This window comes from Hippopotamus amphibius, chromosome 1 (genome assembly GCF_030028045.1).
Source record: "Hippopotamus amphibius kiboko isolate mHipAmp2 chromosome 1, mHipAmp2.hap2, whole genome shotgun sequence".
NCBI lineage: Eukaryota > Metazoa > Chordata > Mammalia > Artiodactyla > Hippopotamidae > Hippopotamus > Hippopotamus amphibius.
In genome coordinates this window covers 31,596,023-31,619,819 of record NC_080186.1, presented here as the reverse complement: position 1 = coordinate 31,619,819, position 23,797 = coordinate 31,596,023, and the positions used below count along the sequence as shown (strand labels likewise).

Sequence of the window (23,797 nt, the reverse complement as noted above, 5' to 3'; positions counted from 1 at the left end):
TGGCAATGGGAAAAGTTGCCAGAGATCTGAGTGGCTAAATCCCTAAGTGATCTGTAGTTCCTTCAGTCCTTGAAATGACCTTAACCAGGTCAAGGTCAACCACTCTACTTGTCCTCCAGCACATTTTTTTCCCCTCTTCCTTGAAACTTGGCAGGCTGTCCTTCCTCGGGGCCTTCCAGGCAGTTCCTTTCCCTGGAACATTACTGGTTCATGCCTCTTGGCAGATTCCCCCTTTTTCTCAAGGTATGGTTTCACCTTAAATAACTCGTGTAAAGGCCCAATCTAAAGTAGGTTCCCTTATTTCCTCATGTCTGTGGTCAGTGCAAGTGTGTGTGTTTCTTCCGTCAATGTCACCGTCCCACCAAACCCAGCTCCCTGGGACCTGAACAGTGCGGGCGCTTCCCGGCGAGGGGGCGGGGTCACGGGCGGGCCCGGGTACCGGCTTCCGGCGGAAGAGCCGGGGAGCAAGATGGCTGCCCACCGGAAGGGTGCTCAGCTTGGGTGAGCCGGCGTGGGCGCGAGGCGGGGCTTGGACTAGGTCCAGGTTGTGGGCCGCGTGGACGCTGCAGACCCAGGGTCTCGGGCAGCATGCGGCAGCCCTGGCCGGGGTCTCGTGGGGGTCTACCCCTCAGCTTGTGAGCAGCGCTTGTGACCTAATGGCTTTCCTGGTGCTAGCTCTGCCCAGAACCCTTTCCCCTCTGGCCCTGAACCCTGGTTATTGTGACCTCAGACCGCATCCCAAACTGTCGTGCCCACTCATTCCCTAAACCCTGCAACGCTGGCCCCGTAGGTGAAGGAACTCCAAGAATAGTTGGGGAATTATGGAAATAGCCTTACTGCACGAGTTGGTGAGCTCTATGATACTATTCTATGACAGTGCTGATAAGAGTTGGGCTGGGGCTTAAAAGGGAAATGACCACTCCATCGAGAGAGGTCAGGGGCCAGAGATTTGAAAGATCAAGACTTAAGCAGGTAGCTAAGGTAGAAGAGGCTGTTGCTTCAATGGCAAGCAGCGAGAGCAAAAGCCCAGAGGGGTGAAGTAGTCTAGCACCTGGGGGGCAAGTAGTTTGCATTGGAGACACAAAGAGAAGAGGCCAGAGAGGTGGGCAGGGCTCAAGTTATGAAGGTCTTACATACCATGCTAAGAATTTGAACTCTGTCCTGTGGTCGTTGGTGAACTTTTGGAGAATATTTGGCAGGGCAGTGATGTCATTGGATTTGTCCTTTCTTGGAATCATTCTAGTGGCTGTGTAGAGGAACGAGAGAAACTGGAAGCAGTCTGCCCATTTAGGAAGCTGTCAGAATGACCAGGGGCTAGTTGTAGGTCTGAAGAGGGATGAGGAGAGGAGTGTCCCTCACAAGTCATTTGTATACCCAAAAGACTGTAGGGACCTCTCTTTCCCCTCCCTGTGGCTGTCTTGCTGACAAGGTGTTGCAGCAGCTGTACCATGAGTGTGGAGGATATCAGTTCAGAAGGCACTTGGTGTCTTTGCAGGTGGGCTGTCAGAGGAGGTGGATGACAAAGATTTTCATGCTGCTTTTATTCCTTTTGGAGACATCACAGATATTCAGATTCCACTGGATTATGAAACAGGTGTCTTTTCAGTCTCTCATATTCAGCTGCCTAATGCCAGGAAAAGAACTTGAGAAGAAATTTTAAGTCATGTACATTCTGTGTACGTGTTGAAGTTCAGGAGGCTATCTCTACGTCAGCGTGACTGTGATCTTGGTGATGGGAAAGAAATGTTCTGAGGCCAACAAGGCCAGAATGGTGCTGTGGTTATGGGCTGAAGTTTACAGAGATTGGCAATTTGTTGTATTTGAGGAAAGGCTTTCTATACATTGGAATCATTTGGGGGCTTTGATTTATAATCATTTAATATATAAACCATATAGGAAGAACTAGTAGGAAGATAGTCTTAGAAAAATCTTAAAAGGTCTGGGTGTTTCTTCACCCCACCTGCTATAGTACCTGTACCCCACCACACCTGTTGACCAGACCTCCCTTCTTGACAGCTATGCTTTTAAATAGTAGAGGTCAGTGGGCAAGCTCAGCCTTGACAGTGGAGCCTTGGCCTCTGCTCACCTGGGTGAGTTTTCTTTCAGCTGGTGTCACAGTTATGTGTACGTTTCTTCTTCTTTTTTAAATAAATTTATTTATTTATTTATTGGCTGTGCTGGGTCTTCATTGCTGCACATGGGTTTTCTCTATTTGCGGCGAGCAGGGGCTACTCTTCATTGAGGTGCGCAGGCTCCTCAGGCTCCTCATTACCGTGGCTTCTCTTGTTGCAGAGCACAGGCTCTAGGCACGTGGGCTTAAGTAGTTGTGGCGTGTGGGCTCAATAGTTGTGACTCACGGGCTCTAAAGCACAGGCTCAATAGTTGTGACGCACTGGCTTAGTTGATCTGCAGCATGTGGGATCTTCCTGGAGCAGGGATTGAACCCATGTCCCCTGTGTTAGCAGGCAGATTCTTAACCACTGCACCACCTAGGAAGCCCTGTGTGCATGTTTCTGTTTGATCTTTGGCTGTTATTTTCTGAGATAGGAATTTTAGACCCATCCCTGCCACTAACTTTGTGTGACACTTCTTAAACTCTCTGAGCCTTCATTGCTTCAACGCTTAAGTGAAAGGACAAGATTGGCTTCTTGGTCCTTTTACCTCTGACTTCTATAACGTAGTAACTCCTATTGCTCTTGCTCTCTACAAACTAAAATAACTTTTTTCCTGAGGCAAAGCACTGTGCTTTAATAATCATCTAACCCAGCAGTGATGTCGGTGTTCCGTAGGCAGTTGATGCCCAATTGGAATGAATAATTGACAGATCACCAACTTTTTCTACTTTCTATAAGTCTGTAAACAAAGATTAATTACCAGAATGCTTGGAAAGTAACAAGGCTTCAATTCTGTAGTGGTAGAATGGAATACTATAAAGTTTTAAAACTTAGTTCACTATTTAATATTTTTATTTAAAATGAGCAAAATGATTTTAATATCTCTGGAAGCATTGTTGAATAAACTAAGAAAAATCTAAAAATTAGATTTTCACTTTTTGAATGGCATCTGGCTGTGGCATATTTCCTCCTGTTGCCCACATATTAACTAACCATTTCTGCTGTTATAGAAAAAGCACCGAGTATTTGCTTTTGTTGAATCCGAGTTGGCAGAGGTAAGAAAGTTTCCCTGGTTAGTATTTGACTAGTGTTGCCATTGGTTACTACACCCATTTGAGTGGGTGTAGTAATTTTCTGAGGCTGCCATACAAATTACTACAAACTTTGTGGCTTAAAAAACAGAAAGTTATTCTCATAGCTTGGAGGCTAGAAGTCCGAAATCAAGGTATTGTCAGGGCCATGTCCCTCTGAAGAATCTTTCCTTGACTCTTCCTAGCTGTCCTTGGCATTTTTTGGCTTATAACTGCGTCACTTCAGTCTCTGTCCCAGTCTTCACGTGGCCTTTTCCACTGTGTGTCTGTATCTCTCTGTCTTCTCTTCTTATAAGGACACTAGTCATTGGAGTTAGGGCCCACCCTAATTCTGTATGACCTCATCTTATCTAATTACATCTGCAAAGACTCTAAACAGGGTCACATCCTGAGGTTTGGATAGACCTGAAATTTGGGGGGGACACTATTCAACCCCCTATAGTGACGGTGGTGACAGTTGCCAAGAGACAGGAAGTTCTGGTTGAAGGAAGGCCCACCAGGCCTGGCTCAGAGTTGCTCTTGTGTAGTCAGAATGTGAAAGACAGGTTCTGCAGATCCCCAAGCCTGCTGTTTCCTGTGTGTATTCTGTCTTCATAACCTGAGCACCCACTGTTATACCACCAGCTCTAACAAGCAGTTAGTACATGCTTTTTGTTAAATATGTACAATCTAGGCAGCAGGAAGGGAAGTAGTGTCTTTTTTTTTCCAATGCTTGTACCGAGCTTTTATTTGAATGCTTAACTACAAAAAGAGTTGAACTGCAGACATCAGATTTTTCCTTGTATTCTTTTGGCAGGATGCCGAAGTAGCTATCAACAACGTGGTATGGCTGAGAATCTTTGCTTTTCACTGAAGCTGTTTTTTGATGCTACTTCACGGTACATGGGACCCTGGTGCACGTATTGTGTTTCCAGTTTCCACAGTTTCAAAGTTACAGAGGAAGCGAAAGTTGTCATTATTTGAAAGTATTCACTAGGAACGGGCTGCTTATAAAATTAATTTTTATGCAGAAATCCTCCCCATTTAACGTTTGTATAAATGTCAACCATCTTTATTGGCCAGTCTCTCCCTGACATTTTTATATCTACATCAGGGGTCAGCAAACTACAGTCTATGAGCCGGATCCATTCTGCAGGCTGTTTTTTTTGTATGGCTTATGAGCTAAATGGTTTTTATTCTTTTAAAGGGTTAGGAAAAAAAGAAAGAAGAACATGCAGCAGAGACTGTGCATGTCCCACAATGCCTAAAATATTTACTCTCCAGCTGCTTAGAGAAAGTTTGCCAACCTGTTGGATAGGGCAATATACTGCAAATAGAGTAAATGGATTGCAAGGTGAAATGGTGAATCTTGCATAAGAGGCAGGGTCTCATGAAGTGTGTAGAAGGGATTGTGGAAAACTGCTATCGTTGGCTCTGGTCAAAAAAGTGAGGCTCTCATAAAGTTAAACCAATTAGCAACTGAGAAAGAGAAAACTGACAAAAGGATTATGACAGGTTGGGTACTTCAAAAGAAAATGATTTGAATTCTTGTTGCTGAATTACCATAAATTTGGTGGCTTAAAAACAACACTAATGTATTATTGTACAGTTGTATAGGTCAAAAGTCCAAAGTGGGTCTCACTGAGCTAAGATGAAGATTTCGGCAGAGCAGTGCTCTTTCTGGAGGCTCTGGGGAACTGTATTCCTTGGCTCTTGGCCCCTTCTGTTTTCAAGCCGGCAATGGCAGGGTGAGTTTTTTCCCAGTGCATCACTTGGAAACTAACTCCTCTGTCTCTTCACATTCAGAGGATCCTTGTGATTACATTGGGCCCATCTGAATAATCCAGGAAAATACCCTTATTTTAAGGTCAGCTGACTAGCAACCTTAATTCCTTTTTGCTATGTAAAATAACATATTCATAGGTTCTGGGGAGGAGGTAGACATCTTTGGGTTTTTTTGGGGGGGGGTTGTTTTTAATATTTATTTATTTTGGCTACTCTGAATCTTAGTTGCCACATGCAAGATCTTTAGTCGCAGCATGCGAATTCTTGGTTGCGGCATGCATATGGGATCTAGTTCTCCGACCAGGAATCAAACCTGGGCCCCCTGTACTGGGAACTCCGAATCTTACCCACTGGACCACCAGGGAAGTCCCTAGGTGGACATCTTGGGGCAGGCCATTGGTTTGCCTGCCATAAAATCTTTAAATGTTTTTACCCTTTTTAAAAATATTTATAATCACTCTTCATGACTAAGTGTGAAATAAGGATGTTATTTCATGCTATCATTCCATTTTTCTTAATTGCTGGAAATAAAATTAGTACTTTATTCATCTCTGTTTCTAAGAACAAGGACGACATAGCTAAAATTGTAACCTAAATCTTATTAAATTAAGGGATCCTTTTTTTCTTTCTTTCTTTTGTTTTTTCTTTTTTTTTTAGTTTTCATGAAAAGGCCCAAACAAACCTTTTTTTAAAAGCGGTTGGGAAGACATCCCTGGTGGCGCAGCGGTTAATAATCCGTCTGCCAATGCAGGGGACACAGGTTTGATCCCTGGTCCGGGAAGATCCCACATGCTGCAGAGCAACTAAGCCCATGTGCCACAATGACTGAGCCTGCACTCTAGAGCCCGAGAGCCACAACTATTGAGGCTCATGTGCCACAACTACTGAAGCCCATGCACCTGGAGCCCGTGCTCCACAATAAAAGCCACCACAATGAGAAGCCCGTGCACCACAACGAAGAGTAGCCCCTGCTTGCTGCAGCTAGAGAAAGCCTGCACACAGCAATGAAGACCCAACACAGCCAATAAATAAAAAATAAATATATTTAAAAAATAAACATTAAAAAAAAAAGGCTGCTAGGGACTTCCCTGGTGGTCTAATGGATAAGACTCTGCACTCCCAATACAGGGGGCCCAGGTTCGATCTCTGGTTGGGAAACTAGATCCCGCATGCGTGCCGCAATTAAGAGTTCTAATGCTGCAATGAAGATTGAGCACAGCCAAAATAAATAAATAAAAATAAATAAATATCTTTTAAAAAATAAAATAAAAGCTGTCTACTTACCTTTTCCTGGTATCAGTTATTCTTGGATAATGAAACATTCTTAGACATCATTCCATGTTCTCTGTCATTCTTTCATTAAACATGCCCCTCAACAGTCTGTAATACTATCTTTTTCTAGTTCAGCACTGATCTTGTCTTTTTAAGGTGAACTCAGGCACTTGGTAACTGCATTTGCCCTTTTAATTTCAGAGTCCTGAGCTCAGATCCAAAGATTATGCCAGCACAGACCCTTCTGTTGCTGGTGGTGAAAGAAAGGAAGTGTAGGGGGGCTCAGGGGCTTTCTATGGTGAGCTTTGTGCTTAGCTTGCCGTTGGGGGTTGCAGGCTCCTAACTTAGGATTAATCATGAGTGAGTCTCAGACTTCTTAGAAGTAAATGGAAGGCTTCCAGGTCTTCTTTCAACCTAACAAGGTCTAAGCATCTCAGTGGTATTGCACACTTTTCAGAATGAATCTGAACTCTCTGGGCAGACAGTCGGTGTCAGTTTGGCCAAACCAGTGAGAATTAAGGAAGGCTTGTCCAGACCAGGTGAGTGGGAGCAACCACAGATACCCCAGCACGTTGTCCACGGTGGCCTCTGTTGCATTTTTATCCCTGTCTTACTTCCTGCTATGGGGTAACATGTATATGAGTGGAGCGGTGTATAGTAGAGAAGAGAATGCAGCACCTCCAAGGATATAAGGAGTTTGAGATTCTCAGCAAAGCTAGAGGCCTTGCCCCCATGAAAGTCTTGCTTTGGGATGTAGATGTAGACTGTGCCCTTCCAGCCTTGACAAGGGCTAGGACTTCCCTTTTGACATGGCTGAGTCCTTTCTCCTTATTCTCACCCACCTCTGCTAAGAGCTGGACTTGAAGGAGGCCTGACATTTCCCAGTGACAGCTTTCATTGCCCTGGGGAGCTCCTAAGATGTAACTTCTTTTCTGTGGCCTGTGAGAGCCAAGTAGTGTGTCCACATAGTGCTGACAAAGCAGCAAAGAATTGGACGTGGCTAATGAGCAGTTTGGCTGATAGCTTGAATTTCTCAACATGTATTTGATTCTTTCCTTTCAGTTTGGTCAGGTGATGACTGGTTGAAAAAGTTTTCTAGGAAGACTTTTTTTTTAAAATATTTTATTTTTTAATTTATTTACTTATTTATTTATTTTTATTTTTGGCTGCGTTGCATCTTAGTTGTGGCATGCGGGATCTTCGCTGAGGCATGCTGGATCTTTTGTTGCAGTGCACGGGCTTCTCTCTAGTTGAGACGTGCGGGTTTTCTCTCTGTAGTTGTGGTGCGTGGGGGCCAGAGCACATGGGCTCTGTAGTTGTGGTGCACAGGCTCCAGAGTGCGTGGGCTCTGGAGTTTGCAGCACTAGGGATCTTAGTTTGCCGACCAGGGATCGAACCTGAGTCCCCTGCATTGCAGGATGGGTTCTTTACCACCAGACCACCAGGGAAGTCCCTAGGAAGACTCTTGAAGAGAATAAAGAGGAAGAAGTGCCAGAGCCTCCCGAAGTGGAAACCCAGGAGGTGAGATTGCAGGCTGTGTCTCCAGAGAGCCTGGCGCTCTGCACCCAGGGCACTTCTGATGTGGGTGGTGTGGGGTGAATTGAATGGAGAAGCTGTGGGTGTCTTGTGCTTGTAGGGCGTTGGGTGAGAAGTGCCTTATGTGTGCTTGGGTGTCAATTTATGATGGCTTTTCAACAAGGGGGTGTCTCAGATGAGAAGGGACACCAGCAGAACCTGTCATCCCCTGATCTGTCCTGCTCCATCACTGAGGACTTTGGCACCAAGCTCCCTATCTTCCTACTCCTGCCCTGATGAGGCTCCTTCCCAGGGAGGCCCCTTCCCCAGGTCCAGAGCTCACCCTGCCTGGGTGCTTTCTCCTGCTTCTCAGCACGCATCCTGACCCTTGCTTCTGAGGATAATTCAGGGGCTTCTCCTCCTCTGTCCACCCCTTGCACAGTGGTGTTTCTCTGAGTTCCATCCGTAGCCCTCACCTCCTCTCTCCACACTGTCCTTGTGTTTTTCAGCCACTCTTGTCCCTTGTCTGAGATTATCACAACCACTCAGGGTTCTAGTGATTTCTTTATCTCTAGTCCTAGCCCTGACCTCTCTCCTGGGTTTCACATATTTCTGCCTGAATGTCTCACAGTCACCATAAATAAGCAAAGCACATCCCAAGTGGATTTCCTCTTTCCTTTCACTCTCGTCTCCTGTGTGCCCAATTTCAGCTAATTTTGCTGTCTTCTGGTCACTCAAACCAGAAGCTTCTGTTTATTATAATTGACACCTGATGCACTGCTATATTCTGCTTATTTTATCTTAAGTCTTCCTCTTTCCTCTCCTGTTTGTTCCTACTACATTGTCTTGGTTTAGCCTCCATCTTCTGCCCTGTGAATAATGATAGGAGTTCCCTAATTGGTCTCTCTGTCACAGGCCTGCTTCCTCCTGATCTGAGTAGCCAGGAGGAGCTTTCCAAAGCACAGATCTGAGGTTAATTGCTCTCCACAAGCATTTTAAGGACCCCCTCATCTGTAGCATTGAGTCCAGGCTCCGTCAGAGGCACAGAAGGGCTCTCCGTATTCTGACCCTGCTCATCTCTTTACATTGTAGCCCCATTTTATATTCTAGGAAACAAGAGTTTGTAGTTACCTACAAATCTTGTGTGTTTATTTGCTTTAAATTTGGCCACACTGCGTGGCTTACGGGATCTTACTTCCCAGACCAGGGATTGAACTTGCTCCCTTGGCAGTGAAAGTGCGGAATCTTAACCACTGGACTGTCAGGGAATTCCCAAATCTCTTGTGTTTTTGCATAAACAGTTCCTTTGCCTAAAATGACCTTGCCAACTTAATCTGGCTAATTCCTACTTACCTTTCACAGCTCCCTTCTGGGCTTACAGAGCCTCTGGGCCTCCATGGGACCCTCTGTCCTAGCATTTACTACATTGTTTTGACATTACTTATTTAACAAATTTTAAATATTGCTTACTCTGTGCCAGGCACTAATGGCTTTACAAATATTTAATCCTATTGGCAATCCTTTGAGATAAGTACTATTATTATCCCCAAGTCTAGGTGATGAGACTAGGGCACAATGAGGTCAAATAACTTGTGGACGTTACACAGCTCAGGAGTGGTGGGGCTGAGGTTTGAACCAAGGCTGTGTGGCTCTAGGTTCTGTGTGCCTCTCACAGTTGTGGCTGCCCCTCCCTCACTGGGTAGCCAGTTCTTCAAGGACAGAAGCCCTATCTTATTTAATAACCTAGGGTTTGGCCTTAGAGCTCATACCTATGTGTTGACCTCATCCACACTACAGAGAGGTCAGACAGAGACGACAAGAGTTTTCTCTGTCAAACAGATGGGAGGGTTTGTACTGAATGTTTTATTTATCGTCTGATCAGCCTCGTCCATCTGGAGCAGTAAGCAGGGCCCAGCTTCCTCCACTGCCTCCCTTCTGAGCACTGGGGTCCTCCTTGCTCCCACTGCTCCAGCCTGTGCATATGCAGGGCTGAGCATAGAAGGATGGGGTCGTGTTACAGAAATGGGTCCACTAACTGGACTGAGGTGGGTGTGCTTGAACGGGGGTTTGAAGATGTTGAGAGCTGTGTGTTTTGGGCCAGAAAAGCATTGTCCTGTGACTGCGGGAAGGTGAAGGCGAAGCGAGCTGGTGTGTCTGAGGGAGTGTGATGAGATGACATGCCTGCCGCGGGGGTGGGGGTGGGGATGGGGATGGGGGTGGGCTCCAGGTGGATGGTGCTGAGGTCTCCTGTCACTGGATGTCGAGCTGGGGGCCATGGCTGGGGCTCCGCCTTCTGCAGCCCCATCAGGGCCAAGGCCTTCCCTGTCGGCGCCTGTTCCGCCCGCTTGCTGCAATTGGGCGCTGGGGTGTACTCAGAAGAACACTCGCTCTCCCAGTCGGGGAATCAGCGCGTTCTCTCTAACCTGCCCATTTCTCCTGCGTCTAGGGAGAGCCCGCTGTTAAAAAGGCCCGGTCAAACCCTCAGGTGTACATGGACATCAAGATCGGGAACAAGCCAGCCGGCCGCATCCAGGTGCTCCTGCGTTCAGACGTTGTTCTCATGACTGCAGGTGAGCAGGACTGCGGTCAGGGTGGCCGCAAGCTGGCAGCTGAGGAAGCTGCCTGGATTCCTGGGCCCTTGACTGTTTCTACCTGAGTCTATCTGAGGCATCTTGGATCCCAGTATCTAGTAACAAGTGAGGCAGGACAGGGTTTTTTTGTTGTTTGTGTTTTGGTGTTTTTTGGCTGCACCATGTGACTTGTGAGATTTTAGTTCCCCGGTCAGGGATTGAACCCGTGCCCCCTACAGTGAAAGCGTGGAGTCCTAACCACTGGACCACCAGGGAACTCCCAGAACAGGCATTTTTGAAACTCTTTAAAGGCTTAGGACTGTTAGAAAGGGTAAGCAGTTGAAAGCTTTGTGATTTGTTTTAATTAGTTTCTCATTTGGTTTTATTGTTTTTTTTTAATAATTTTTTTAAACAATTAATGTATTTATTTATTGGCTGCATTGGGTCTTCATTGCTGCACATGGGCTTTCTCTCTCTGCGGTAAGCAGGGGATACTCTTCGTTGCAGTGCGCAGATTTCTCATTCAGGTGGCTTTTCTTGTTGCGGAGCACGGGCTCTAGAGCGCAGGCTCAGTAGTTGTGGCACACAGGCGTAGTTGCTCTGAGGCATGTGGGATCTTCCCAGACCGGGGATCGAACCTGGGTCGCCTGCATTGGCAGGCGGATTCTTAACCACTGTGCTACCAAGGAAGTCCCTATAATTTTGTTTTGATATATTTTCAAATTTACAGATTACATAGAATAAGAATTCTATAAGAATAGTACAAGGAACTCCCACATATCCTTTAACTATTGATCAAGTTACTTTTTTGCCCTTATGCTGTATCATTTTGTTTATATACATACATACATACGTGTATTTCTTTATCCCCTATACCAGTTGAGAGGAAGTTGAAGACGTATATCGTGCCCCTTGACTCCTAGATTCTTCAGTATGAATCCCCTAAGAACAAGAATATTCCCTTACATAATCATAGTACAGCTATCAAAATCAGGAAATTTAACATTGGTACAACACTGTCAGCTAATCTTGAGGTCATATTCAGATTTCATCACTTATCCCCATATTGTTCTTTGTAGTAATTTTAACAATTTTTCTTCCCTGACAATGATTCATACATTGCATTAAGTGAGAGAGTCTCTTTAGTCTCCTTTTATTTGTAACAGTTTCTCTGTTTTTTACCATCTTTTTTGATCTTGACATCTTTGAAGAGACAGGCCAGTTGTCTTTAAGATTGTTTCTCGGTTTGTTTCTGCCTGGTACTTCCGCATGATTAGATTTAGATTGTGTTTTGGCAGGAATACCGCAGAAGAATGTTGTTTCCTTGTCAGTGCATCATATGAGGAAGTACTTGACCACTTGGTTAAGGAGATCTCTGCCAGGTTTCTTCCCTGGAAATTTACTATTTTTAAGGTTATAAATTAGAAGTTAAAATGTGTCTCCTCACCATCTCCAGCCCATCTCCCAGAGGTAACTGGGTATTGACAGTTGTGCGTTGCCTATTTTCTTTCATACTCATAATTACTCTTTCTACCCATAATCCTTTTTTTGTTTGTTTCAATCTAGCTTTTTCTTTTTTTTTTTTTAAATGTTTATCAACGTCATAATTGCATACCATTCAAAGAAAATTGTTCTTTGGAGTTTGTTACAAAACATGACATTCTTCTGCTCCCCCATCATCATAATTTTTCTGCTGCGCCAGAGGCAACATTCTTTTCTTTTAGGTGATTATTTTGACTTTTATTGCCGTACCTCTAAAAAATGTATTCCTGTCACTGCTACTTGATTTTTCTTGGTTTTTGGCTGTTTTAGGTCAGTTCTTCTGGGAAATAGACTCATGGAGAGTTGAATGCAGGCAGTTTATTGGGGAGTGTTCAACATCTGTAAGAGAGTGAGGGGAGCAGAGCGGGCGAAGAGAGTAACTGAACAGCCTTGCAGTCACACAGAGACCTCCGCTGATCCCAGGGAGAGTTTGGGAACTTGGATATCCCTTCAGAATGTCCAGCTCTGAACTGAGGCCAGGGGCCAAGGCTTCTGTACCCTCACATGGACCAGTCGTGAATTCTGGCTGATTCCCAGCAGTGGTGAGGCAGCTCTCTGTGGCCAAGGGTACTTCCTGGATGGGACCCATCCTGGGGCTGGTAGCCTCTGACACTCCTGGGAGGTGAGGGAGTGAGGGTCTCGGTCTTGGAAAAGATCTGTGGGCTTAACTGCAGCATCCACTGCAGACCTGCAGACCACCCCTCACACCACTCAGATCCGCTTCCTTCACCTGGGGACAGCTCCTCCAGGACTGGTTGGTCTCTTTTCTGGGGAAATTTCTAGAGGACTGTTAATGGAACTATAATCCCTTTGCTGCTATTGGTCTCAGAACAGAAACGATGCTTGTCATCTCCCTCCCCTACTTTATTCCAGATTCCTCTCACCCGTACCTCAGCTGGCTTCTCTGCTTGTCTACATGGCTTACCTGATGAGGTGACCTAGACCTTCATCCAAGGGGATTTGCGCTCTGGTCATTGTGCCCTTCCAAGGCCACTGCTGCCCATCAAGATTGGCCCCGTGGGTCCCCCAAACATACTCTGACCAGCCCTATTGTGTAACAGCAAACCTACCTCCTGAAGACCAAGGTCAAGCATCTCACCAAGATGATGACTCCTTTTCTTACCTGCTTGTCTCCTGGCACATGGGGCCTAAAGTGATCACGCAGCAGCATAGCTTAAAGTGGAGTGGGATTCTGGTTGTCTCCACTGCTGAAGGTGTGCCCTCTGGGGGCCAGAACCTCTAGATCCATAGAGCCTCGAGTTTCAGGGATGAAAAGTAGGAGTGATGGTAACCGGGGCCACTCCTGCTTCTACCTCTTGGTTCCTAGGCCCCCAGGGACATAGCACTCAATAACGATGACTCATTTAGGGCTATCCTCACAGGATATCATTTCTGATATCCTAATACTGTCCTTCACAGAAATCGTTCTCCCCCAATCCAGAATCATGCATTGTTTTTGTTGTGTCCGTTTATTTCCTTTAATCTGTAACTGTTCCTTAGCCTTTGTCTTTTATGACATTGTCATTTTTGAAGACTCCAGGCCAGCTGTTTTATAGAATGTTCCTCCTTTGAGTTTGCTCCCTCATGATTAGATTCAGGTTCTCTTGGGCATTCTTTGCAGTACTCCAGAAGTGAGATGTCTGTCTCCATGTCACTAATGGTGGTTTTTCCATTATTGGTGAGGGTTACTTGGTTAAGGTTGTGTCTGCCAGTTTTTCCCACTCACAAGGTACTTTTATTCCCCTTTGTAATTGACAAGTGACTTTTAGGGAGACACTTTAAGACTTTTCATTCAGTGATTTTTAGTATTCTTTTTTTGATTCTAGACTAAGTCAATTATTACCGTGGTGGTAATTTTCTAACTATTGCTCTCTCTAGATGAAAAAAAATTAGCATTTCTACATTCATTCTAGTTTGCATTCTGCTATGAATAAGAGCTTTCTCTTCTTCCCTCCGCCTTTGCTGTGTGAGTAGTTCATATGGTAGTGTGGACTCCTGAGTCTTTTCATTCAGTGTGTTCTGCTCCATTACAATCACTCACTTGTCAGTTGCTCAGACTGTCCTAAGTTTGGCCATCAGGAGCCCCCTCAAGCCTGCTCCTATATCATTTCCATTTGACAGTCACCATCATTTTTCAAGCATTTCCTTCTTTTCTGGCACAATAAGAAGATCTGGGCTCATCTTGTACTCTCTCTGCTCTGACCCTGGAATCAGCCATTTCTCTAAGAAGCTCCTGTTCCTTTTAGTAGGAAATAATAATTATAAATCACGATCTGGATTCTGGGCAGGTACACTGCTTCTGGGGTGTCATTGATCTTAGGCCCTTTCAGCAGTAGGAGGTGTGTGGGTGTGTATCTTTAAATCATGAGTTCATATTGATACTCTAATTTCTGCTTAATACTACATATTTATATCTCCTTTCTCCCACAATGAGAGCCTTGGCTCCCAATAACATCAGTCTATTCATGTATCTGCTCAATCCTACAGTACAAAATAGTTTCAGAATTGCTACAATTGTACCACTACCAACAAACAATTTTTTTTTGCCCTTCTTTTTCTTTAGTCTGTAAAGAGCCCAAATACTGTGTTCAAAAGTCCTTAGATTCCTTTTTTTCCTTCTGTATGGTTACGTTATCCATTTAACGTAAGTTCTCATTTGTTTCTCTTTGTATTCCATTTTAGGGGTTCCACCCCCCACCCCCGCCCCCAGCCTTATTGATTTCGTTTTATTTTTTGACTAAACACTGACAGGCTCCAAAAGGCAAAACTATAGCAAGAGGTGCATGTGGAATGTGTTACTCCTTCCCCGCTCCCTCTGTCCTTACTCCCACCCACCTGCTATGAGTAACCAATTTCATTAGTTCCTGGTCACTCCTCCTTTTGTTTCCTTTAGCAAAAATGAACTGATATAGGAATATTTCTCTTTTTAAAAAAATATTTCTTTATTATTTATTTCATTTTTGGTTGCATAGGGTCTTCATTGCTGCACTCAGGCTTTCTCTAGTTGCGGAGAGCTGGGGCTACTCTTCGTTGTGGTGTGCGGGCTTCTCAGCGCGGTGGCTTCTCTTGTTGTGAAGCACAGGCTCTAAGCCCGCGGGCTTCAGTAGTTGTGGCTTGCAGGCTCTAGAGTGCAGGCTCAGTAGTTGTGGCACACAGGCTTAGTTGCTCTGTGGCATGTGGGATCTTCCCGGATTGGGGATCAAACCCGTGTCCCCTGCATTGGCAGGCAGGTTCTTAACCACTGCGCCACCAGGGAAGTCCCAGGAATATTTCTTTATTTCCTCCATTCTTTCACAACATCTAGCATATTGTGTATTCTCTTTTGCACTTTACTTTTTTCACTAAAACATATCCTGAACATCACTCCATATCAGTTTGTAGAGATCTCCTATTCTTGTTCATTACACTTCACAGGGTGGACATATCATAGTTTATTCAACAAGATTCTTGTGTGTGGGCATTTAGGTTGTTTCCATTATATTGCAGTTACAAATAATGCTACACTGTGGGTGTGGATTTCATATCCTTGGAGGTATATCTTCAGGGTCATTCCTAGCAGTAGAGTTACTGGGTCAAAGGGTAAATGCACAGGTAGTTTTGTTAGGTATTGCGAAATTCTCCTCCAAGGAGGTATCATTTTGCATTCCCTCTAGTAATGTGTGGGAATACCTGTTTCCCTAGCTTCACTCACAGACTGTGTTTTTAAGTTTTTGAATTTTTGCCAGTCTGATAGGTGAGAAATAGAGTCTCAAAGTATTGATAGTTTTAATTTACGTTTTTCTTATGATTGTCGAAGAATATCTTTTTATATATTTAATGACTTTAAAAAATTATTTTTGGGGAACGGTTTTTTTGTTATATGTCTTTTGCCACTTTTTCTGTTAGATTTGATCCTTTTTTCCTTCTAGTTTTTAAGAGTTCTTCATATATTAGGGATATTAGATATTCTGATATATGTTGCCAATGAATATTTCTCCCAGTTTGTTATTTTGTTGTTGTTTTTACTTTGCTTATGGTTTTTTTTGCAATGCAAAAGTTGTTGAAGTTTTTTTTTTTAATTGCACTTGGATTTTCAGTCATAGTTGGAAAGTCTTTCCTTATACCCAGGCTGTAGAAGAATTCAACCTATGCTGTCCTCTAGTACTAGTGATTAATTTTTTTTCTTTACATTTACATATCTGATCCATTGGAGTTTAATCTTGCAATGAGGTAAGTTGTGAATCCAACTTCACCTTTTTTCAAGTTTTTGTTCATTTGTCCCAGCACCATTTTGGGAAATGTCCATTTTTGCCCCAACAATTTTAAGATGCCAATTTTTATGAAATACTGAATTTCTGTATGTACCTTGGTCTGTTTCTGGACTGTCTGTTCAGTCTCTTTGTGTGCTATACCACTAGTAAACATTTACTTCAAGTGAAGGTAATATATACTCTCTTAGATTCTGGGAGCTGGAGGTTTAACTATTCAGTTAGATATTTTTAACCCGGGCACCTTTTCCTTTCTCTGCCCCAGAGAATTTCCGCCGCCTGTGCACCCACGAGAAGGGCTTTGGGTTCAAGGGCAGCAGCTTCCACCGCATCATCCCCCAGTTCATGTGCCAGAGTGGCAATTTCACCAACCACAATGGCACCGGGGGCAAGTCCATCTACGGGAAGAAGTTTGACGATGAAAACTTTATCCTCACATACACGGGACCAGGTAGGACCCCACTGGTGGGTGGTGATCGGTGAGCAGGGCTGGGGCAGGACGGCGGCACGGGGGAGTGACGGGCTGTGGTTCTGGTCTCCTCCAGACCCCCATGCAGTGAACAGAGGAGAGGTGTTCCGCCTGGCTAGAGCTTTAGGCTTCTAAAGGGTTTTTTGTTTTTTATTTTGGCTTACCCAAGTTCACGCTTGCCTCCTTTTAAGAGGAAGAGGCATGTAGCCTGGTCCTGCTGCTATGGTGGTGTGCTGTTATTGTTTTTGTAACTTTTTATTTTACGTAATTTCAAGTTTACAGAAAATTTACAAGAACAGAACAAGGAGTCCCCGCCCATAAACCTTTATATGCCTTTCACCCACATTCACCAGTTGTTTACTGGTGACCATCATTCCCCACTTATTCTAGTCTCTTTCTGTATATACTTGTAGACAATGTCTGTTTGAGGGGAGCCATTTGAGAGTAAGTCAGAGACCTCGTGCACCTTCACTGCTAAATACTTCAGTGTGTTATTTCCTAAGAACAGGGGCATTTTTAGTATTCCCACAATATACAGTTATCAAAAGCAGAAAATTCACACTGATACAGTACTGTCACCTACAATGCATATCCAGGTTTCATTGTGGTCACAGTAATGTCCTTTCCAAGGGATTTATACTTGAAGTGCATCCTCTGCTCACACGGTCGCGGTCCACCCCCGCCCCGCGCCCCCCACCCACACACACCGCCATTTGCTGTTTGCCTCCTTGTATCCCAGCCTCCATCACCAGCTGTGCGTCCCTCACTCCTGTCTTCCAGCCCCACTGCCTTTCTCTCGCTCTCTCCTGCTCACCTGGTACAAAACTCTCTACTAGAGAAAAGCACACACCCGTCCACCTGACCCCCTTCTGGTTGAGGAGCACAGGTCTTTTGTGTGTGTGTGTGTGTGTGACTTAAGTTTTATTTGGGGCAAAATGAGGACTATAGCCTGGGAGACAGCATTTCAGACAGCTCTGAGAAGCTGCTCCGGAGGGATAGGGGGAAGGTCAGTATACATGTGATTTTGGTGAAGGGGAGTACACGCAATCGAGCACGTATTTTTGCAGAAGACCTCGTGAGGGTTACTGCTAGTCAGAGGCGCAGACGCCACCATGACGGAGCTTAGAGGAGTGCAGGTCTTGAGGGCACCTTGAGTGCAGCCCAGCCGTCCTCCCAGATCGCTGGTTCATCCTCATCCACGGTCTGAGAAGAAAACCCTCCTTTTGCTCGTTCCTCGGGCCCCAGCATTGCCCCCTCCACCCTCCCTCCCAGCTAACCATCTTGCTTCTTATCTCGCTGAGCAATAGAAACAATCAGAAAGATCTGTCCTGTTGCCCCTCTCAGTTCCCGTCGGACCCTGGGCCCGCCCCTCCCTCTGCCGCATCCTCCACCCCTCCTCGTGCTGCAGTGCTGCAGCCGTTACAGAAATAAAGAAACTCTCCCTTGACCCTGTGATCCCCCTCCAGCTGCCACTCTAACTCGTTGGTACCTTTTTAGCAAAACTCCTTAAGAGCTGTGTAGACGCGTGTCCTCTGTTCCTTTCCTCAGCCCCTCCAGTGAGGCTTTCTTCCCCACCACACCATGCTCTTGTTAAAGATGCCAACAGCCTCCGTCTTGCCAGCAGCCAAGCCTCTGGCCCTCGTCTCCCACCTCCCAGTAGCACTTGATACTATGAATCTTGTCCTTCCCGAACCCCTGGCAGAACACCTCCTCTTCCGTTTTCTTTGCGTCTCATTGGCTGCTTCTCCTCAGTCTCTTTTCCTGCCCTCCTCCGCACCTCCAAGTTGTGAGAGGGACTCAAAGCTCAGCCCTGGTTTTTCTTCTCTGTCTACACTGTCTTTACTTAATTGTTCTTAACCTATTAACCTTGTGCCCACCTCAAAGAACTGATATTTTACCATGTGCTGAGATGAAAGTCACAGCTGATATATCCTGCCAATATGTAATTTTTAAAACTAGTATTGTAACATAAAGGAAAGTAATTTAGAATAAAATAATACGCATTTCAGTATTTAGATGCTTGGACACAACTGTGTGTATGGAACATTTAAACACATGCACCTCCGCCTGGAGCAGGTTAGCAACGTGGACTGACTGACATGGGTGCATCATGTCGCCAGAGTCACGGCAGTGTGATTTTCTGAAACAGTGAAGATCTCTTCGTAATATTCTGAACGAGAAGAAATTGAATATTCCCTCCGTTTATGTGGTAGGTCTATTTCTGAAAAACATTGACGTAATCAATAAATCTTTGGGTTTACATGTAAAATGGACTTAGGTTCTAGGCTCACATCATTATAAACAGATTTTTGTCATCTGCATGAATGTTTGTCTGGGCATGGGATGTCTGAGAGGATTTAGAATAATTCTTCATTAGGTGGGATGTAGCAGGACACCCCTGCTTCCTCCCCAGTATCACTGATAACCAAAACCATACCTTGAACTTTCCAAATAGCCTCGAGGGGGCAGCATTGCCCTATTTAGAACCGCTGCCCTAGCCAGTCCTGTCCTGTCTGGGGCTTTCCATCATGTCTGCTGCATTCATCCTGCCCCCATGTAAGCCTCCATGCTGCTTCCCCCTGAGCCTTCCCTGGACATCCCAGCGGGGTCGCAGCCCTCACGTGCCCAAAGAGCTCTTGCTCTTCACCCCCAAGCGCTTCCTCCCCGTCTCCCCTGTTTCAGTCAACAACGCTGCCACCCACCCAGCTGCTTGGTCAGACGCTTAGGACTCATCCTTGCCCCCCTCCTCTGTCACCTGAACAGCAGGACCATCTGTCTTCGGTTCCCCTCCTGGTCCAGCTGCTCTTCACCTTCCTCCACCAACATCCCCGAGCTCGTCTCCCTCTTCCCACTCTTTCCCTCCTCCCCCTCATAGTCTAATCTCTGCGACATGGTCAGAGTGGTCCTTCTGAAGAATTCTCGTCACATGGCTCTCCTGCTGACAACCCTCCCTCGGTCGCATCTTGTGTAGGATGCGGTCCTGCAGGCCGGCTGACCTGGGTCCTAGCCCCTCTGCAAGCTCATGGGCTGTGCTGCTTGCCCTCTGCGCCCACCCCCCCCCCCACCCCCCCCCCCCCCCCCCCGGCAGTCTGGCTGCTCCTCAAACACCCGCGCTCACTCCCCGCAGGGCCCTGGCGCGCACCGGCTCCCCTCCTGGAGGCTTCTTCCTGCAGCGCCCTCAGGCTTCACCCTCACCTCCGCCCGGTCATCTAGCCCAAGAGGCCTGCCCTGCCCTCTCTCTCTAAAACGGACTTTCCTACCACCTCGCTCTTCTTTTTAATCAGCTCCATGTGTCTTCACACACTGATTACCTGAAGTCATATTGCAAATTTACTCTTTTACTTATTTATTATCTTATTTCTCCTGAGAATGTCAGCCTCGCGAGGGCAGGATGTAGTCTTTTTAATTCACCATTGTATTCTGGAAGAGCGTCTGACACACAGTAAACCTGCAGTAAATATCTGAAGATTTAAATATTTAAAACAGACATTCACAGGCCAGCCCATTATGTGCTAGGCTCCCTGATCAACTCCGGCCGGAAGGTAGAGTGGGACACAGTCCGCCTCTGAAGGGAGCGCGTGTTCCAGAGGCTCACCCGGGAGGGATGGGATGTCTTGCTGCCACCCATGAGCTGCAGCTCCCCGTGCTGCACTCCCTCAGCCCCTGCCGAACCTGGGCCTTTCAGACTAACCTCAGGTGTCACTTCCCGGGGCACTGTCACCAGTGTGTGTGTGTCTGAGGTGACTGTCTTTTGTGCTCTCATTTGCCGAGCAAACATCTCTGCCACTAGGCTTCGCTATTTCAGAGCATAATCATCTTTTTTTTTTTTAACCGTTTCATTGAGATAGAATTCACATACCATTCAGTTCACACATTTAAAGTATAGATTTCGGGACTTCCCTGGTGGTCCAGTGGTTAAGACCCTGCACTCCCAGTGGAGGGGGCATGGGTTCGATCCCTGGTCGGGGAACTAAGATCCCACATGCCGTGGCCAAAAAATAAAAATAAAGTATACATTTCAATGGTTTCTAATGAATTCTCATAGTTAGGGGGCCATCACCACATATAATTTTAGAACGTTTTCATCACCCCCAAAAAGAAACCCCACACCTTTTGGCAGTCATTCCCCAATCCCCTTGTCCCCCAGCCCTAGGCAAACACTAATCTACTTTCTATCACTGTGAATTTGCCTGTTCTGGACATTTAATATAAGTAGAATCATACAATTGCAGGCTTTTGTGACTGGCTTCTTTCACTTAGCATAATGTTTTTAAAATGTTCATCTACAATATAGCATGTATCAGTATTTCATTCTTCTTTTATTGCCAATTAATATTCCACTGTATGGATGTACCACAATTTATTCAACTTGATGGACATTGGGTTGTCTCTATTTTTTGGCTCTTCATATACAGGTTTTTGTGTGGACATATGTTTTTATTTCTCTTGAGTATATACCTAGAATTGGAAAACTATGTTTTTTTGTAGATCCCCTTTATCAGATGGAGGAAGTTCCTTTTAGTCCTAGTTTGTTGGAAGTTTTATCATGAAAAAGTGTTGGATCTTTTTCTGCATCTATTGAGGTTATTATGTGGTTTTGTCCTTTATTCTATTGATATGGTTTATTACATTGGTTTTTGGATATTAAGCCAAGCTTGCATTCCTGAGATGAATCAACAATTAACTTGTAAGTGACTCTTTTCCACTAGACTGTGGACTCCACCAGGGCTGGGATCAGTGTCCCCAGGGTTCAACAGGTGCCTGGTTATGAAGTAACAAGTATTTGTTGAATGAATTAATGAAAGGATAAACCAGTATAAAATGATTGAAACAACCATGCTCATTTAGCATTTCACTGACTGTCAGCTGAGTGGAAGACAAGGCATCCAAGACCCTGTACGTACCAGAGTCGGAGCTTGCATGACTCAAAGGCTGACAACAGTGTACACAGACATCCCAGCGGCACCTACACTCCTCCCGCTACCACCAGACGGCCCGAGGGCCGGGAGCAGGGTGGAGGGAGCCGACGTGGCCATTCTCTCCCCCAGGCCTGCTCTCCATGGCCAACTCCGGCCCAAATACCAACGACTCCCAGTTCTTCCTGACGCGTGACAAGACGGATTGGCTGGATGGCAAGCACGAGGTGTTCGGGGAGGTCACGGAAGCCCTGGACGTCTTGCAGCAGATTGAGGTGGGCGGCCACCCGGGCTCCTGGAGCACAGCCATGTGGGAGAGCAGGAGCAGGGGGTCAGGGGCCTGGAGAGAGGCCACGGCGGCTGGTGCTGGGGTGGGGGTGGGCAGGGGTGGGTATCCCTGAGCCGCCCTTTAATCTCCACCCTCCCTCCCTCCGATTCCTACTCTTCTGTTCTGTCTGCAAAGGCCCAGGGCAGCAAGGACGGGAAGCCCAAGCAGAAGGTGATCATCTCTGACTGTGGGGAGTACGTGTGAGAGGCGGAGCTGTCAGCCCGGGAACCGGCACCTGAGGTGTCCCGTTTGCCACAAGCGGGGCTTTGTGTCCTGGCCCTTCCTCGGGATCAGCGTGGGGGCAGCTCCTCTGCAGGCACAGCCTAGGCCTCCTCCGGCTCTTCCCCAGGTGTGGCTGTGGGCCCACCTGCCGCCTCCCCACCTTGGACGGCTGTGCGTGGCCTCTCCTGGGCCCAGTGTGTGGATCCTGGATGCGTCTTCTGGTAAAAGGAACCCTAGTTCTCGCACTGCTGCCCTGCAGCCGGGTCCCAGGTGTTTTCAGAGGTTGCAGCTGTGACTGACCTGTCCTGCTGCAACAGATGGCAGACTCTAGCACCTCCCACGCTGCTTCCCTCCCCTCCAGGCTGGCCCTGAAGGCACACCCTTGTCAGACCCCTGCAGGGCAGCAGAGGGCAAGCTGCTGCAGAAGTGCCTCTGTCTTCTCTCTCTCCCCTGCTGCCAGGCAGGCGAGGTGGGTGAGCCAGGCTCCGTTCCTGCCCTCGCACGTGCTGGACGTGAGTCTGACAGGCACCGTAGTCAGTTTCAGCGACTGGTTCACCCATTGTTCATTTGTTGAACCAACAGTCAATTGTATTACGGCAGGGTCCAGGGCCCTTCTTCTGCCAGGCCCTGTGCTTGGTGCTGGGGAGACATAAGAAGCCCGAGGTGGTCCCTGCCCCGCCCTAGTCCCACCTGGAAATTGAACTCTGGTGCCACAAACTCAGCTTTGTCGCCTGCTCTAGCCTGGCCTCTCACCCGACACCAGTCTTTGGCCAGCCCGGCCGCCTCACAGCAACTGGCATGTGCTGAGTCTGGGCCCCATCAGGCACCGGGGACCTCTTCCAGGGCTGGCCCCTGCTCCCCTGCCGCCTGCCGGCGGCTGTCTGCATCAAATCTCAGCATTCAGAAACAGCTGGGCTGGGCTGGTTCTCTCAGCCTGTGTTCTCATTGTGGGTTGAGTCGAGGGTGGGGGGGGGTGGCAGGTAGGACAGCCTGCTGGCCCCTGACCCCAGTACCCCCAGGCCAGTTCCTGCAGAGGGATGGATGCCAGCCTGGCTCTCTGCCTTCAGGTGGGGCTTCGTCCCCTTTGGCTGGCTGGGGCCGGCTCCCCTGGCTGGGATTCACTGCTGCAGTGTTCCTGGCTGGGGCCCTCACTACGAAACAGAGGTGTCCCTCTCACTGGTGGTCAGCTGTGGCTGTCAGAACAGGCAGCAGTGAGGCCAGGAGAATGCCAGCCACTCGGGGCTGGTGTGATGTCCAGAGACAGGGATGGGTGTGACGTTCTCAGACTCAGCATGGCTGGCCCTGAGGATGACATGGGGATGGGGAGCAGACTGGCCTGAGGCCCCAGGAGGGAGGACTGGTCACGAAGCCTTGTGAAACAAGGGGAGGGTGGGGGTGGGGGCACTTTGTCCCCGTGCTTCCCTGATTGCCCTGGGAGGTGGGACCAGCAGACTGGCCAGAGAGGCTGCTTGGGGGGAACCATCAGGTGGCAATGGCTCACCCTGTCCTGTGCAAGGGCTTCCCTAGAAACTTCCCCATGATAATTACCCAGGATCCCTGTACAGGTGACCGAGCCTCAGCTGAGGTGCCTGGTCCAGGTTTTCTGGGCTAACGGCCAGCCCGGTGGCCATGCCCCGGCTCCCTGCCTTCCCGATGCTGGGCCACAGCTGCAGGTGGTAGGGTCGGGGCCCCACGCCTGCCCTCCGGGGAAGGAACAGTGAGCCCTGGTTTGTAAGTGACAAAACTA

At 47.0% G+C, this 23,797-nt stretch overlaps 1 protein-coding gene across 1 annotated transcript; it reads left to right on the top strand.

Moving 5' to 3' along the window:
- Positions 1–307: 307 nt before the first annotated feature.
- LOC130856598 (peptidyl-prolyl cis-trans isomerase E-like) lies at positions 308–23,361 on the top strand. The gene is made up of 11 exons (XM_057741181.1): positions 308–501; positions 1,461–1,596; positions 3,125–3,169; positions 4,002–4,028; positions 6,699–6,780; positions 7,304–7,336; positions 7,695–7,762; positions 10,203–10,326; positions 16,381–16,566; positions 21,633–21,775; positions 21,964–23,361. Exons 1-11 carry the CDS (start codon positions 308–310, stop codon positions 22,030–22,032), a joined length of 1,107 nt encoding a protein of 368 aa, XP_057597164.1. The 3' UTR covers positions 22,033–23,361.
- The last annotated feature ends 436 nt before the right edge of the window (positions 23,362–23,797 follow it).